The sequence below is a fragment of the Fopius arisanus genome, unplaced genomic scaffold (assembly GCF_000806365.1).
Source record: "Fopius arisanus strain USDA-PBARC FA_bdor unplaced genomic scaffold, ASM80636v1 scaffold00127, whole genome shotgun sequence".
NCBI classification, from domain to species: domain Eukaryota; kingdom Metazoa; phylum Arthropoda; class Insecta; order Hymenoptera; family Braconidae; genus Fopius; species Fopius arisanus.
Window position 1 is genome coordinate 189707 of NW_011887866.1, and position 17732 is coordinate 207438.

The window sequence follows — 17732 nt, forward strand, 5'->3', positions numbered from 1 at the left end:
CTCTTAAAAAACATAAAATATTCAGTATCAAAAGTAGAAAAACATGAGATCTTATGATTACATAATAACTAAAACAAACAAATCCTTACGTTTATTTAATCATATAAAAAGAAATTCAAAGTTATTTCTTCATTTGATTTCGTTTTCCTTGGTACGTATTTAATTAAGAAATAAGGCTCACTAAAACGTAATAAACGGTAATGAAAAGATCCTGTGAAATTCAATGGAATTTCACTAACCGAATTAACACAGAACATATAAACTCATTTCTCGGAACAAAAAAAAAATAATACTTCAAAAAAACAATAATGACTAATAATAATTCATCCTGACGATGAATTCTTCTCCAGCGGAATTCGAGTGGAATTCCCCGTGACTAAATTCCTGTCATTCCTCCGCGGAACCCTCCGCCCTCCCCCCCCTTGACCGGGGCAGTGGCTTTTCCTCGTGCACATCGATTTCGGCAGTCTCCACCTTCACCTATTCGAACTTATCCATCCACTCGTCCATAGGAATTGACTGCACCCCCTCGATCCTGAGTGAAATCCCCTCAAATGCCTGAGCACTCGACGCCTTCACATGAATTCCCATCTCGGTCATCCCATTACACTCCACCTCATCATCAATAATCTCCAGATCATCGTCAGTACTTTCCTCCACTTTCACCAGGTCCTCTCCATTAACTTTGCTCAGCTCCTCAATTTTCTCAGTCTCCTGGAGTTCTTTTAGAATTTCTTCACGTGTTTTATATTTCTCTTCAACTGTTTCAAAATAATCCTCGTCATCAGTGGTGTCCAGGGAGATCAGCTCAATTTTTCCATGGGTTTCAGGAAGTCTTGGAGCTTGGGGTTCCGATATCAAACGTGATGTAGATCTCTCTGGAGCATTTCTGTCCGGAATCTCCAATTCTGGAGAAGTTCTGGGTATTAATTCTTTTCGACAAATATCAATTACACTAACAATTACAGGTTTCCTTAATTTTGAAACCTCTGAGGATGATTTAGTGGACAAATCAAGAGGAGAACTCGCAATGTCCGAAAGAATGTCGGGAGTTTTTAACTGATCGACTGCTGGGATGTGTGTATTTTCATGAGATCTATCCGAAATTTTCCTTGACTCCTCAAAGGCCTTCACGTGTGCTGGAGAAGGAATTCCAGGAGCAACTGGAGAAATCCTCGGATATTCAAAAATGGTTGGAGGAGTCGGCATCAGTGGGGGGGATGGCTGGACGGTATCGATGACTTGAGGAGCTGTTGCTCCTTCCCTCGGTGACTCCACACGCCTGGACTGACTTTGAGGATTCTGGAGAATTCCAGAGTTCGACGAGACCTGAGTGTTCGCCTTGAACTCGTTAATAGCATTCACTCTTATCTTTTCTATGGCTGCAAGGGCACTCTGCGTGTCTGAAAGTGAAGGTCTATTCCCTCCAGTCATTCCAGCCGCTGCTGGGGTTGTTGGAACTCCAATTTTATTTTCAGGAAGCACTGGAACGCCTTGGGCCACAGATGGATTTCTGATTCCTGGAGGAATTGATTTTGGAATTCCAAAAGGCACTGAAATTTCTTGTCGATTTATTCCAGGTGTCATTCCAGAGGTATGCATCCCTGACCCCAGAATTCGAGTCGTTGGTGCCTGATGTCCAGGAGCTGGCGGAATTCCCTGATAATTAATTTCACTGAGAGGATTTCCCTGAGAATTTTGTATCGTTTGCTGTCCAGTGGAAATTAAAATTCCTCGACTCATGGACAGAGACGACCTTGGAACGTCAATTTGTTGTCCTGATCCTGGAGTTCCAGGCTGAAGAGATGAAGGTAACCCTGAGAGTCCAGTCCCTGGTATTCCAGAAGAATTGCCGACTGCCGATGATGTTAGAACTCCCTGGGATTGCATCCCTGAATTTATTCCAATAACTCCACTTTGATTTCTAGAAGGTTTTGGACTTCCACTACTGGAAATTGGAATTCTCACAGATGGATTCGTCTTGGTGGAGGCTGGAGTCTGAGTTGTAGAACTCTGAGGTATATGGTTGTAGCCCTGAGGGATTTGTGAATTATTGGACGCAAAATTTTGCTGTTGGCATTGAGACTGAGGAAATATCTGGGCCAAATTCTGCTGGTAAAATGAATCGAGCAGATGATTTGCGGCCTGTGGCTGTGTCTGATTAGGAGTGCGAGACTGCTGAATCTTCTGTGAATTCTGCGAGTGCAACTGCGGCTGAAACGGCACATGGTGGAATTTCTGACATTGAGCCTGCATCTTCTGGAGATGCTCATTCAGACTCTCAGGCTGCATTGGTTGGGTCGGTTGATTTTTATTCTGCCCCAGCACCTGTTGAAATTGCTGATTCTGTCCTTGCAGCTGCGGAAACACCCCACTGTGACTCTGTCCCTGCATCTGCCGAAATTGATTATTCGAATTTTGTGACTGCATCGGCTGGAAGAATTGATTCTGACTCTGCTGTCCATGGAGGACTTCAAATAGCTGTCGACCTATTTGTGGGTTGATAAAATTATTCACCATATGTTTCTCTCCCTGAATGTTATTTGGCTGATTTCCCTGAGGAATATTTCTATTCTGAGGAAGGGGTTGTTGTCCAGGATAAACGGGTCTCCTATCCACATGAGGCTGAGGCTGAGGTACTTGTCCCTGAAGATTTGCAGGATATCCTCGTGACCTTGGATCTCGCGTTTGGGAAATTCCTAGGGCATTTGATTTCTGCAATATAATTTGTCGCCTGTTGCAATTTGGGTGTTTGCATTGACCAGCAGCACACAGTGGGTAATCGGGAGGGAGAATTCCTGGCCCTGGAGGGAATAATCCTGATCCTGGATGTAGTACTCCACAAGCTGTAGGCTGAAGAGGTAGATTGTGGAGATTCTGATGGTGCTGTTGAAAGCCTTGAGGCTGTCCAAAAAACGGATGCTGAGGATATAAATGAATCAGGCCCTGAGGAAGTGACGGTGAATAACCCTGAAGATGCGTCTGTTGATTGTTCTCGATGGTGAGGGACTGAATTTGCGAGGGACTGGAATGCTCGTTGGGAGGAGGAGGGATCGGAGGTTGTGGAGGGGCGGGCTGTTGGGGAAGGGGAGGCCGTTGGAGAAGGGGTGGCTGTTGGGGAAGGGGTGGCTGTTGGAGAAGGGGAGGCTGTTGGGAGGATTTTGGGGGTTTTGATTTTGAGGACTTTGTTAGTGACTGTTGGGGTGGACAAGGCCTCGGTGGTTGAGGAATTTCAACAGTCGAGCTCTGGGAAATGTAGTGGGGCATGTGGTAGGAGAGAGAAGTACCGGATGGAAGATCAGGGTGAGAAGGAATTTTTTGGAAATTCTGGGATTGGGGATGCGTTGGTGACATGTGGGGCAGACTTCCCAGTGGCAGGTGACTCGGATATGGTGGTGGCTGTCGTTCTGATGGATATGCCTCTGGATTCTGGTGGATCACACCTGCTCTATCGGAAATTTTTGGCCTATGCTCTCGGTGAGACGTCTTCACCGGGTGTTCTCTCATCTTCTGTACGACTTTTGGAAGTTCCGGGGCAGGGACAGGCTCTGCGGGACACACCTGGAGAACGCTGGACCGCTTGAGTATCCATATAATCTCCTCAGGCTGAACAAGAAAGTGTTCCCCTGTCAGCTTGGACTGCTCAACCACCAGCCTGACAATCTCCTCATCGGGGCCCTTCATGGTCGTCCTGAGTTTCTGAAAAACGGCCTTAGCATGTTCACAAACTTGCTCCAATTGACCAGCCTTTCCCAAATTACTAGGATCCATATCCAGTGCCTTTCTGTTGAACGTTATCACCCTCGTTATCATGGCCATTGTCTCGAGATTCTGCTCGTCGCGTTGAAGCTTCTCCTCGAGGGCGAGATGTGACGAGTTTAGAGTGGATACCTGCTCTCCGATCAGCGGGGGAACAATTTTGGGAATAATCCTGGGAGTGGGTGAATCGACGGAAAACTGTGGCAACATCTTCTTCGAGATCTCTTTGATCTGCTCGGTAGTCAGCCCTAGGGCATCCCTACTTTCAGAGGCCTGTGGCACTGCCTCCTGGGATAGGGCACAAATTTCGTCGAGCCTTCTCACCGCCTCGTCCGAATTTACGCTCTTCTCCAGGAATTTCTCCAGGATCGAAGGGGTTCTGCAGCGTACTTGAGGAGCCGTACCCGGAGGACCATCAACGCCCAATGAGTCCACCAGCTTCTTGACATCAGTGTCCCCCAGTCTGTAAGAAATCGTCACAACCCCGGGCTGTTCCCCAACATTTATCGGTTGTTGATGCTCATCGATCTCTAGTGGTCCTGGACTGCGGTCATCATTGAAAATAACCGTCTCCACGCTGTGAGGTGATCTGATATCCGACATCTCCTCGGACTCATCCATATCCATGGGTTCACTGCCCTGCGACAGGTTTTCTCCGATCAGAGGAATTCCCTTTGGTTTCGGTTGCTCTTCAAAAGCTTTCTCGATTACCGCAATCAGAGGCACTGGCTCGTTCTCCAGGTCGTGGAAGATCTCCTCGTCAATCGTAACATTGGCATTCAACTCCTCAGGATCTGGAAGATCGTTTTGCACCTGCGCTGGAGTCGGAGGAACTCGATTTTTCGATTTTACAGCTGCTGCAGGTTGAGGAATTTCCGACAACAATTTTTTCTCGAGCTCTTGCTTGTCCTTCTCGAGCTTCAAACGTTTCCTCTGCAGGTAGTCACCTCCTCCAGAGGACGGCTTCGTCGAGGAAATCGGTTTTCTTTTTTCTGCGGCTATCCGAATTTTTTCTAATTCCTCCTCAGGATCGAGGCTCTCGTCTTGAGAGGATTCTAAATCTTTGTGAGAGATTTGCGAGTCGTGGGGCTCAGGGCCATCTCCTGGGTCAGATCGACCCCCAGGTGGTGCGGCTTCCTCGCTGGAGGGCTTGGCAGGGCTTGAGGACACCTTGTCCTCGCCAAAAAGTTCTGAGAATCTTTTCAAATTATCTTCTGGATTTCTCGCCGCCCTTCTCGATTTTTTCGACACAGCCGTTGATTTCACACGTTTGAGCTTCTTCTCGATATCATCCGGAATTCTCGTTGGGGATTCTGTGCCCGAATGATCGGTGCTCAGGCGAGAAACCCTTCCCTTCTTCGAGGAGCCAATCTGCGTGGGTTTTTTCGAGGTCTCGGAAGCTGTAGTGCTCTCTGAGTCACGAGTTTTTTCCTTCGAGTGAGATCTCGTCGATTTTTTCGAACGTTTTGAGCTGTCCTCACCCGAGCAAGAGCGATCCCGTGGTCTCGAAGACGACGATGACGACGAGGCATCCGATCTCTTGATCTTTTTTCTCGAGACGTCGGAATTGGGAGACTTGCGGTCCTCCGAGTGGTGACGTTTCTTTTCTGATTTGTTTGACCGATCTTTCGACGATTTGTGAGACTTTTTGGAATTTTTTCGAGACTCGGTGGGATTTTGAGACAGGTCATTGGAATTTTTATGGATTTTTGGAGGGTCTGAGGGGGTGTCCGAGGACGCGGGGCGTTCAGGACTGTCCAGAATATCCAGGAGCTCTTTCGTGGATGCTGATTCATCGAGAGTGGCCATTTTAGGAGGAGTGGTCGAGGTGAGGGAATTTGAGGTCGGTGAGGTGCTTTGAGGGGTCTCTTCAGAGGTCACTGAGTTTTTCGCGGATTTCGCGGGGTCCTCCTGTGTGTCTGACGACGAGGATATACTGTCTGAATGAATACTTTTTAAATTACGATCCCCAATGAAACTGTTGTTCAAATCGAGCTTCCAGAAAGAGATCTCGCTATCTTTGGGAGATTGATCACCGGAGGAGGGTGAGGACAATCCTGAGGGGCAAGTCTCGATATCCGATGGGTCTGTCGAGGGCCGGAGGGGCCGACGCGTTAATTTTATCGATTTTCGACTGAACTTTTGCGCCTGTAATCCTATTTTTTCGTCCAGGAGCTCTGGAACTGTCTTCGATGATTTAACAGTCGTGTCTTGAACGTGAACTGGAGATGAGGAGACTGACTGGGATGAGGCGATTCCCTCGTCCACGTCGGAGTTACATCTGCAACAGATAAGATTAGGTCAGGGGGGCCTGTAGCCTCCAAAAATGCCTGCTAAATGGGACTTTTTATCTTTTAATCTGGGTTTTTGAAGTTTTCAATGCCTGAGAAAATTTTGGACTTCAGGTAAATTTCTCTGGTCTTGAGGGTTGCCTGAAGACAAAAGGGAGGAGTGAAATCTATTGAATTTTTCAGTTGGAAATCCGCATGAGCACGTGTGGAAAAAAATACCAAGGAAAAACAGCACTTGTATCTCAAAAAACCTGAAATTTATGTCATCGAAGAGCATTTAGAAAATACACCATTATATCCTCTAAGTACTTCCTCCGTAAAAACCATCACATTTCTATTGAAAAACCCATCGCCCAATTACCATAACAAAACCTGAATCGACCGAATAATTCAAGCATTAAAAACCCCACAAACTCTGTGAAATTCCCGAAATGTGCTACCTGTCGCATTGATCGATAGAGTGATTAGAGTCCGAGCTGGATACAATGTTCTCGCCTATGGTATCCTCCGGGAGGCAGTCCCCCAGGTTGACATCATTTTCCCCGGTCTTCGTCTCAACCACTTCGATTTTATCCAATGGCTCAGTTCTCCCCAAGATCACCTTCCTGACCTCATCTCCATCGAAGACAGGTATCTTCTGCAGGAGCTCCTCCAGGCACTCTCTCTTCAACTGCCTGAATCGTCGTGGGTCCTGAAGAAATTTGATGTCCGATGATTTCCTCCATTTCGGTTTATCCCATTTCACTTTCCTCAATCTCCTTCGGTATATTTGTCCGGTTGACAGAGGCTGGCCAAATTCCACCGACAGCAATTTAAAGTCATTTTGCGTTTCCTTACTCTCGTCTGAATTCGCCTCAATTCTCTTCATCAATTTCTCTTGCATCTCCATTTTTTCCCCTACTTCCGATATTTTCGGTTCTTTGGTAATAATTTTCGGACAGAAAGTCGTATTTGACGCACTCGACGGACTCGCCGCCATTTTCTCAACCCGATCCGCCATTTTATCCTCAATTTCAGAACGATGGATATTCACACACTTCCGGGGGACTGATTTTCTCCATACATCCGTGTAAAACACCGGCAAATTCTCATTCTTCCCGCCTCCTTTGGCTCCACGATTTCTGAATTTTTCCATGAGAAAAATAATAACAACAATAACAAAAAATCCCAATTCAAGTCCTTGAAGTGATCACTCATCGTTGAGAACAACCCGTGAAACCGGCGGAGGGGTAGCCCGAAATGTCCAAAATTTTTCATTCGGTTCGTGAATTTTTTAATAAAAAAAAAAAATTGTATATACTTTTGCAACTCAAAAACAAACACTCACATTGTTATTCCACTCTCCTCCACAGGTCCAAACAGTCCCCTCACATGACGAAAAAATTTCTCAAAAAGGTTTCCAATCGCCATCATTTCGAATCAAGTCACTTTATTGTATTTATATTATGAGTATTATTTCACTGGTGGGTCATTAAAAAAAATATATTCTCAGAAACGTATTCGCCGGTGGTCTACTCAGGTAAACAAAACGCCAAGGGTCGTAGCCAAAACAAAAGAGAGAAAATGTCGCCTTCGGTTTAAACGCACCGACAAATATTCCACACAAAACTTTCACAGAGCGAACGAAAATAAGAAAAAAAACGAATAAACTCCCTTTTAAGATGTTAATTCAGTTAATTGTTAGGAGTTAACAAAGCCGACAAACACAAACACTCACAAAGACATTATTTTATTTTGGGGCTATTAAAGGAAGAAAAAACTCACGTCTCTGTGTCTAGCCCGGGGTCATTCCTCCGAGAATGAGGTGTAATTATTTTTTTTTAATTGTCGATGGTTTATTTGTCACAGGGTTTATTGCGTTTTTATTTTTAGGATTGATCTCACAGGATTCCTCGGCCCTCGCATCCTGGAGCACGACTGATCGTGTGCCAGCAGCGCCGGTTCGAGAGTACCTCCTCCGGCAGTTGTCTCTTCGTCGAGTGGTGGGGACCGTTAATATCTCAGACTCACAATGAATATTTTAAGAGGATATTATGGCCTCTCGGCTATTTATTGATAAAATCAAAATTAAATCACATGAAATCAGTCCTGAAATCATGTGAAATCATTTGAAAATCAAGAAATAGCGAGGAGTACTCCAATAAATCTCTCAAGATCACTTGGGAATCACGTGAAGTCAGCAATAATTGTGTCTTGATGATATAAGACAGGAAGCTCAATAATCGAAAAAAATAATCGAAAATCGTTTACTCGAGAGTTGAATACATCACGCGAGGGAGTCGATGGGACGCTGAAGGTGAGATATTCTCATACGATAAGCAGTTGTGAAGAAAATAACAAACAAACCAGTTTTGTTTTGTTTTCGAAGATTAGAGTTGTGAAAAGACAGATGCAGGCCTTTGCACAATTCCAAACCAAACGGAATAGACATTTTTTTTCCCACAATCACCGACACAAGGAAAAAAAATTGTACAACCGCGATTTTCTCTACATTTAAATATTACGAATATAAATTGAATTATACCCAATTATTTATTAATTAAAGTATTAAGGGGAATTCAGTGAAGTTTAATGAAAATATTATCTCGTTGAAAAAAATTCGAGACAAATTTGTTACATCTATGGATTAAAAATGGAAATGGAAAGCGATAATGAGATGCCCAATTGTATGATAATGATGTTGATAGAGGTCTCGGGAATATTAAATAATGAAAATGAAAAATTCGGTGCCACACGTTCGACAAGAGGATAATCCCCTAATTACTGATAAACCGTCACACGTCTGCCACGATATTTACACGAAGGATCAATGAAAAATTTAATTCACTATTCTCAAGGTAAAATTGAAAACGGTTTTTGCTTCAGACCTAAATTCCTGGGGTGCAGGGCATCTTAGAGGAAATCACCAGAGGAGGGACTACCAGGTAATGTCGTAAAATCGTATATATGCGTCGTAAAATTCTTCCCCAAAAAATGGGAGAAAGAAAATTTCTTTGTTAGCAGTGAACAGATCCTAGAAATTCGGATAACAAAGAATTTATTTTCTCCGTTTTCGGAAGTAAATTTTTACTCTTTGAGGGTACGAAGTTTACTATCAAGTTATTGTTAATTTTTTTGGACCACTTTTTTCTCACTGGCTTTTCCAAAAAATAAAATACAACAGCTGAAACGTTTCTCTGAATTCACGGTTTGAATTGTATCAACTCTACAGCGCAGGTCGGAGTCGGCAGGAATTTTCCCGTTTTCCTTCTCTTGAATTTTTGGACAAAATGATAAAATACGAGATGCGATTGTTATAAATTCCCCAATAAATCTCAAACGATTGTCTTCGATAAAAAAATCATCACAAATTGAAATTCGAAAAATTGGACATTACTCCCCCGAGCCGGTGTGAAATAAAAATTCTCTACTGATTTTAAAAAATTAAATGAATTATTCTACTCACGTGTTCTCGATTTCAATTCTCTCCAAGACCACAAAAGGACTCTCCGAAAGCTGTTGCAAACACCGGCGAACTTCTCTGCGCGATAATTTTCCGTTTAAACTCTTTTCGGCCTGAGGAAACAAAAAAAAAAATGATTACTCCCCCGCAAGTCAAATTCAAAAATTCAAAATCACTCGATTCAACGCGCGTTGAAATTTCTCTTCCTTTCTTTCCCACTCCTTGAGAGAATTTTCTCCCGGGAGAAAAAATATCTCCGAAAAATAATAAATTCCACTTTTATTCGAGCAATTAATAAACAAATTGAATTGATTTAATTGTGTTGCCGTTTGATTTTGAATTTTTTACGTACTCTGCGGATCGCCCGCTCGAAGAATAATTTTTTTTTCATCTGCTTCACCATATCCAGCCATGATGTAATAGCTTTGTTGTGGGAACAGTTCATTTCATCTGGAGGGGTCAGGAACAATGATCCGGTGGTACCTCGAAGATATGCCTGTACCTTTTGCAGTCCCAACTGCGACTGTCCGTTGAGTCCAGGAAATCGTTAATTCGGCTGATTCACACGACCGATTCATCAATTCGTGGCGCGCGCAAGGGACGGATAAAAAAATTAAAATATTGTTTTAAAACAATAATAAATTAAATTAATTAATAATCACTAAGACATACGATTGCAAGTACTAAATATTGAAAAATCTATTTAAAACAATAATCTCAAATACTTGTTTTTCTGTGTTCATTAAGATTGGGCAAATATTTTTCATTGTCGCGGATCTAATTTAACAAAAAAAAAACGATTTTTCCTCGTGAACAAATGGGTTTTTATTGTTATTATTATTATTGTCAATTGAATTGAAAAAAAAGCAGAATGTGCTGATGACCGCGTAGAGCAGTAAAAAAAAGCTGATAAAGTGTAATTCGAGGGGCGACTGGAGTGAAATTATGATCTGCAATAAAATGCCTAGTTCCACAGTGAAAAGATCATATTGTGCAACGCATTCCTCACTGCCTTCAAAACTTCCCGCTAAAACCGATCAATCAAAATATTAAATTAACAAATTTTACGATTTTTTCCAGTGAAAATTGATTCTTTCAAATATTTTTTTGAGATGTATCACCAATTATTTTATTATACCACTTGATTTTTTATTTATTCCTCACAATTGAATTTCAGTTGAGGATTCGATACGATTGTAGCTAGATCGGTAATGTTGCTTGCTCGAGAGCTCGTTGAAGAGTGTCAATCGTCACCAGTTGGTTCAGGGTGTGGCCTCTTTCCCGAAGACAAGGCCCTTTGTCGACAGAGTTGGTCCATGTGCTGGATATTTGAGTCAAAAATAGGTCAAGTGTTTCATTAGTCCCTGCGATCTGTTACAACCACTTGTTCGTCAAAAATATATTCAAATAAATTTATTTCTAATTTTCCAAAAAATTTGCGAAAATTGACACTTCATTTTCCGATTGCATTCCGCGCCATAAGAATTCATCGTATTGTGCTGTGACTAGATTTTCCTGTGCAACAATTTTTTTTTTGTAATGCAGAATATTTTTTTTGCGAAGTCAGTCCTTCAGCTGCACTCGATTGTCCCCGGAAGTTGATTGGCAACGGTTTTTTTATACAAGTAAACCTATTCACACGAAAAAAGTTGATACGGGTTAATGATACCTCCCCCATCGTGATTCGCCATTATCTCGTGAATTACTCCCCCCCTTAGTCGCTCGATAATTCCCGAGGAATCGGTGATTGTGTCAATATTTGTTTTTTTTTCTTCACGTTCTATTTTTATCGTCTTTCGTTTATGTTTTCATTTTTTTTCGATTGGATGATTGGAATGAGTGAACGAGTTGATCTACTGCGCAACAGCTGATCGAAAAAAATGGATTTACCGCACGATGCAACGCTCATGAAGTACCTGATAGGTTAGGCTCAATATCGAGTGAGTTTTATCGATAAGTCGACATTTCCCGAGTGAAATAAAAAAAATCTTGAAAATTCCATCTCGAAATCTTCGAGATCGCAAAAGCCGATTTTCCCCTCGGGGTCTTCTTGAAATTTTTCAACAACCGCTGGGTGAAAATTGACAATTTTTTTTTGATTTTATGCGTAATTTCCCGAGCTGTTGAATGGAATCGGTTTGAGCCGCAGAACTCTACCGATCACTGAGATATCCCGGGAAAACTGACTCGTCGATTTATCTCACTGCTCTAACGACGTGCAGACGAGTTTTCTCGTCCGATTTTTCACGATTTTTTATATTTCCACAGCGGGGGGCGTCGGGGGCATTGCAACAACAATATTTGGACATCCGTTGGATACGGTAAAAACGAGAATGCAAGCAGCACCGGGGGTTTACAAAAATACGACGGATGCTGTAGTGAAAACCGTGAGACGAGAAGGCGCCATGGGACTTTACAAAGTGAGATTCGTTACCTAGGGACGATAATAATATTTTTGAATCCCTTTAAAAAAAATTCAGATGTAACAAAAAATTTTCCACCATTTTTCAATTTCAATTTTAATTTTTTTTTTTAGGTGTAATAAAATAATCTTAAAAAATATTTGAAATGAAATATTTCATTGATTGAAATTTATATTTTATTAACTGAATATTTCTCACCGATGATCTAGAATTTTTCTGTCACCATCAGGGCATAACAGCACCTTTGATCGGTATAGTACCGATTTTTGCCCTGAGTTTCTTCAGTTTTGGCCTCGGCAAACGTCTCCTCTCTCGACCTGATAACGCACCCTTGACCCCCGTCGATCTCTTCCTCGCGGGAATGTTCTCCGGTCTCACCACAACAATGTTCAGTGTACCTGGGGAGAGAATCAAGTGCCTCCTGCAGATGCAGGTATCCCCCATCATCCTGAGTGCAATATAAATTCTCACGCCCCTAATTTCCAGACAAGAGGTACCAAGTACAATGGATTCAAAGACGCGGTTGTAAAATTGTACCAGGAAGGGGGTGTCAGAAACCTCTACGTCGGCACTTGTGCTACATTACTGAGGGACGTACCTTCTGGTGGAGTTTATTTTGGTCTTTACGAGCTCATGATGAGATTTGAAACTGAAAATGACGATCATGTAATGGATCACCCCAAATTTCAATCATTAAAATCGTTGATCGGTCGATTAATTGATTCCCCAGGTGTCACTCTGGCAGCCGATGTTCGCGGGTGGAGTTGCCGGTATCGGTAATTGGGTGGTTGCTATGCCAGCCGATGTCCTGAAATCTCGTCTGCAGACGTCGACCATGTGGAGATATCCCAAGGGCATGCGCTCGGTTTTTCCTGAAATCCTCAGGGTCGAAGGTATCGGTGTCCTCTACAACGGCCTCATACCGGTAATCATACGAGCATTTCCAGCCAATGCCGTCTGTTTTCTCGGTATAGAATTTGCAATACATATTCTCGATAATTATTTCCCGTGGGTATGATAAAAATACGTTGATAAAACGATTTTTCTATTGGAGCTCCAGTCATCAGATCAGAAAAAAATGGGCATTGATGAACAAGTCGATCTGTTTTATTGAGACAACATTAAAAAAAAAAATCGTCTAATCATAATAAAGAAATTATTCTTATACGTTGATAAATTGTTAATTATGTGATATTTATAGTAATTTGACTCAGCAGTATGTGGAGATTTGCTTGAATCGCAGTTTTTCGTCGATTGCAAGTCATAAATCACCTCTGAGTCAATTTAAATCAATCTTGAGTCCATCAAATCGTCATGGAATCGATTTTAAATTGATCGTGGAGTTGACTCGTAGTCATGGGTGAAATTTCCATCGACTTGAGTCAATCGTGAATTTGACTCAAGTCTGGGATTGGTCATTGAGTCATGCTGTTTCACTTCAATTTTTTCTGACTCGGATATCGGGCTTGTGTGACTTTGATAAAATGACTGAGTCAACCGTGGACTCGATTCAGTGACTTCACTTACTCTGGAAGACATCGGTAACTCCGATTTGACGATTGACTCAAATGGAAGAATTTTCAAGTTAATCCCTGATTTTTCTTTTGATCCACGAGTCATATTTTCGATGGGCAGATCATGACTTGTGGGCGTTCTGACATTTGACTCAATTTGACTGACTCGTAAAGTCCTTTCCGATCCCTCAGTTACATTTCCCTCACGTGCCGACGTTGATGACTCAAGGAGTCCAATTTCTGATTCATTTTGTGTCGCCCCTGCTTCACGAGTCATCAGTGACTCATAAATCTCCCATGAATGATTTTCAATTGGTTTATCAGTCCTACGTGCTTGCGAATTTTTTTCGCGAATTTCCTCTTCATGAATTTCTCTCGCGATGTTTTCAACTCCTATTTCCGCATGATATTTAAGACCGAGAAGAGTGACATCATGAGATAAAGATGATGGCTTCGCAGAAGACGTCGGTTTAATTTTACCATGAAGGTCTGTGTCACTGGACCCTGGCAAAGACTTCGAGGGATTGAAATTCTTTGCACGAACTGACGAATGAATCATATCCTGTGGTGCGGTAATTGCATCTCCTTTTCTCGAATCGGTATCTCTACTGGTTATTACTTTTCCATTTGTCGAGCCCAAAAATAGAGAAGTCTGAGGGTTTATGATGTGTCGTGTAGAATTTTTTCGAAGAAATTTCTCTCTCATTGTAATCGCCCTGACATTTATATTCCCAGTCACGTTTGAGGGAGGCCTTGGAGACAAGTCAAGAATATGTCCTAGCCCAGGACGGGTCACTTCATACCCCTCAGTTCGCCAGGAATTTTTTCCCGGAATACCAGATGTTTGAAGAGTTGTCTGTTTTTCATCCTCTCGACTTGTAAATACTTCCTCAGTGAACAGTTGCTGGGTTAAGGGAAACTCAAGGTCGTAAATCTCTGCTGAAGTTCTTAAAGAATTTTTCCCGGGAATCCCGGAGACTTCACGAATTGCTTCATTCTTCCCTCCCACCATTTGGCCGTGGAAATTCGAAGCAGGTATCTGTCCTTGAAGTTCAGAGCCGCCCACTTGATATCTCAAGTCTCTCGGCACAAGTCCGGGGTCCACGTCTGAGAGACTTCGAGGAATTCCTAGCGGCAGCGGTTGATTTTTTGATTTAGATGAAAGCCTGTGTTTGGTTTTGCTGTCGCGTTGACGAGACGGGCCCACTGGACCAAGTCCTGTCTGCAAAATTTCCTCCCCTCCGGCTATTTTTCCTTCATGATCTGAAATGTTCGTTGTCGCGACGAGTGTCCAATTAGTAGTTATATTATAGGTATACGTTATATTCTCTTTGATATGGTACGTGACAATTTGCGGTGAGGGTTGCCAAGTCTGGAGATGATCCAATTCCTGTGCAATGCCGACACCGCTCGCTGTGCTAGTCTCCAAGTAATCGTAGTCCTCTCCGGCGGCGATTCCGACTCCAGGCGAAGTCTTACTGTGCCCCAAGCCATCTGGGGGGTCAAGCCCGCCCACTTGAACGTACACTTGGTGCTCTACGACACGCCTGGGAGTGGTCACGCCCACTGAGGGGGTGGGTCGGTGCCCCAAGTCCTCGGGGGGGTCGAGCCCGCCCACTTGAACGAACACTTGGTGCTCTACACGTCTGGGAGTGGTCACGCCCCCTGAGGTGGTCTCTCGGTGCTCCAAGTCCTGTCCGGTAGTGGCTGTGACCCCTGCCGCATTCTCCAGATGATCGAAGTCCTGTCCGACTATTATGCCATTCCCGGGGGGACTCGCCGGCTTGGGTGAGGGGCCCTCAGTCGGCTTATCTGGGACTGAATCTCCGGTGGCATTATGGCGCCATCTGTACTTCTCTGGGTTCAGTCCTAAGGATATCGCCGCCCAGATAACGGCTATCAGCATTATGAAGTAGCAGCACATGTATGCACACCATAATTGTCTTCTTGACATTCGTTTTGGAGAGTTGTATCGTATCGCTCTCTCGACCCACATGAGCGCTAAAGGTTATGATCAGGTCATACTGAAGTTGATATATTTTGATTGTCATTTCGGGATAATGGCGGTGATCTGGTTTTTTTAATTCGAGAAAATTTGCCAATAAAGAAAAAAAAATATCAAGTAAAAAACGATTGGAGAGAATTCTTGAATTATTATTTATATATAAAAAAGGAATACATGATTTAATTCGATAATTAATAAGAAATTTAACTCATTACCATTTTTTCCACTTTAAAATTTTTCTAGGTCGCCCGAAAATTAGAAAGAATTTTGCTGGAATTTTTGACGTCGTGTAAATACTACAAAAAATTATTCCTGCTATTTAAATTTAAAAAATATCTTTTTGAATGATCCCGCGCTGAAGTCTCCACCCAACCCGATTGGCCCACACGTACCCACGTCGGCCAATGGGACGGATTCAGGAATAACCTATAAACCAGTGACATATCGCCACCCGTGCGGTCATAAAAAAACAACAAATTTGGCGATTAATCAGTTTCCTGGAGTTTTGTTTTCATAATTTTTGGAGCGGGGAAATATTTCTCGCTTCACCAGGGGCTCGTAGTCGGTGGATTTGGAGTCCCTGGTGTATCGAGAATTGATTCAACGACATGAGGTCAGAAGGACCTCGTGATCCACCAAAAATAAGTAAATAAATGGTGTCTTGTGGTATTTATCGGATTATTTTTGGGCGAAATCGAGGAAAATGAGGATAGCTGTCACCTGGGGAGGACTCGTCAGGCTTTTACGCAGGAGAATCGTCCTTGCCATTATTTTCGCCCTCTCTCTGACGTACTGCGCTATTTCTCTACTCGCGCACGAAGTAAATATTTATTTATTTATATACAACATTTTTTATTCTATCAATTTTTTCAATAAAAATTGACGTTTTCAGGGAAAATGAAAGATTTCGTTTTCATGAGGCACAAAATTGTTTCTGTTTATTTTGTTTATGATTATTTTTTGTATTCTAGAAGATTGGTTCTCCAGTGGGAATTTATGGAGATGATGGAGACGATAATATGATAGTCGATAATGAGGATGTGGGCGTGGATCAGGATTCCGAGGACGACGTAGGGGGGAAACACGTGCCCTGGCCACCGATTTCTGGATCCGATGATGGAATCGATAATAATAATAATGGGTCCAGTGCCAATGAAGTTGCAAGAACTTGTCGAAATTCTATACAGGTGCATACTATAAATTTCATTGACCTCGAGTCTCAATTTCATCCCCTTAATTACAGAAATCAATTAAAATCTCAATAAAGAGACTCACGATTTTGCGAATCAATTTAGGTTTTGGTGAATTAAATATTTTTCTCAGGGCAAAGCTCTGATTGTCGATGAAAGGGGCCTCGTCTGTGCCCGGAGGGAGGTGCTCCCTGGGGGATGCTGCAGGGGAGACCTCGAAAAGACTGAATCCCCGGGTGTTACGACAATCGTCAAACGCGAGAGGTACAGCTGTGAGACTTGTAATCCTGAAGGATGCTGTGCTGTATACGAGTACTGCGTTTCGTGCTGTCTTCACCCAGGAAAGGTTAAAAATTACAGAATTAATATTTTCTATAAGCCAGTAATTATTTCTGAAAACCTTATGCCCTTCGTTATCTTTTTCCCATTAAAAATCCATTTTTTCTACAAAAATTCCAGAATTTCCATTGCATATTTGGGATTAAAAAGAATTTTTTTCCCTCAAAAAATTTTTTTCTCCTCCAAAAATCTGAAAAAAAAAATTAATTTCAATCGGATAAATGATGAGATGAGAGTAAGAAATATCTGGCAGTATTTCGGTAATTATTGAATGATTTGCTGATTCATTAATGATGGAAAATTAATGGGAATTCCAGAGGAGACCAAAGAAAGAGGCCCACTCTCCACCAGTGCGTCGTGATGCCCAGAAGTCACGGAGAAATGAGGACGCGGTGAAAAATCGTTTTCGAAGTCTCGACAGATTTCAAGTTTGTCTCGCAATCTGTCGCACCTCCAGTGCCAGTGTCAGACACGAGAACACGTACAAAGATCCAAACTCCAAGCACTGCTACGTCAATTCGATAAATCATCGTGCCCCACGTGATGTTATATCGATTAATAATAATAATGGCGACAACGTCGCTGTTACATCTTCTACTGTGCGGTTATTTATCCTTCATTATCCCAATCCTGAGGACCTGTCGATTCATCTTAAGAAATGCATTGAGTTATATGAGTTGGTTCATTCATTCGGCAATTTTTTTTATCGATTTACAATGAATTTTTCATCGATTATTCCAATTTCACACATTTTTATTTCATTTTAAAG

The 17732-nt window shown here is 42.5% G+C and overlaps 3 protein-coding genes across 7 annotated transcripts; 2 read left to right on the top strand and 1 right to left on the bottom strand.

The window, feature by feature from the left end:
- Positions 1-69: 69 nt before the first annotated feature.
- Positions 70-10025, bottom strand: LOC105271903 (histone acetyltransferase KAT6A). Of its 4 annotated transcripts, XM_011313716.1 has the most exons (4): positions 9845-10025; positions 9496-9605; positions 6491-7171; positions 70-6040 (listed from the first exon to the last, which is right to left on the bottom strand). In XM_011313716.1, the coding sequence occupies exons 1-4, from the start codon at positions 9935-9937 to the stop codon at positions 481-483; spliced, it is 6444 nt and encodes a 2147-aa protein (XP_011312018.1). In that variant the 5' UTR covers positions 9938-10025; the 3' UTR covers positions 70-480. The 4 variants fall into 4 exon arrangements, 3 of the variants coding, with proteins under 3 accessions (XP_011312018.1, XP_011312019.1, XP_011312020.1); XM_011313717.1 differs by lacking the exons at positions 9496-9605; positions 9845-10025 and adding an exon at positions 7815-8156; XM_011313718.1 differs by lacking the exons at positions 6491-7171; positions 9496-9605; positions 9845-10025 and adding an exon at positions 7378-8155.
- A 722-nt stretch (positions 10026-10747) lies between these two features.
- Positions 10748-12989, top strand: LOC105271902 (mitochondrial carnitine/acylcarnitine carrier protein-like). Of its 2 annotated transcripts, none has more exons than XM_011313715.1 (5): positions 10748-11432; positions 11761-11912; positions 12145-12348; positions 12402-12581; positions 12646-12989. In XM_011313715.1, the coding sequence occupies exons 2-5, from the start codon at positions 11826-11828 to the stop codon at positions 12931-12933; spliced, it is 759 nt and encodes a 252-aa protein (XP_011312017.1). In that variant the 5' UTR covers positions 10748-11432; positions 11761-11825; the 3' UTR covers positions 12934-12989. The 2 variants fall into 2 exon arrangements, with proteins under 2 accessions (XP_011312017.1, XP_011312016.1); XM_011313714.1 differs by having other exon boundaries at positions 10748-11415.
- Positions 12990-15856: 2867 nt separating this feature from the next.
- On the top strand, positions 15857-17730 carry LOC105271905 (UPF0454 protein C12orf49 homolog). The gene is made up of 4 exons (XM_011313719.1): positions 15857-16254; positions 16406-16621; positions 16758-16970; positions 17281-17730. Exons 1-4 carry the CDS (start codon positions 16138-16140, stop codon positions 17728-17730), a joined length of 996 nt encoding a protein of 331 aa, XP_011312021.1. The 5' UTR covers positions 15857-16137.
- Positions 17731-17732: the final 2 nt, after the last annotated feature.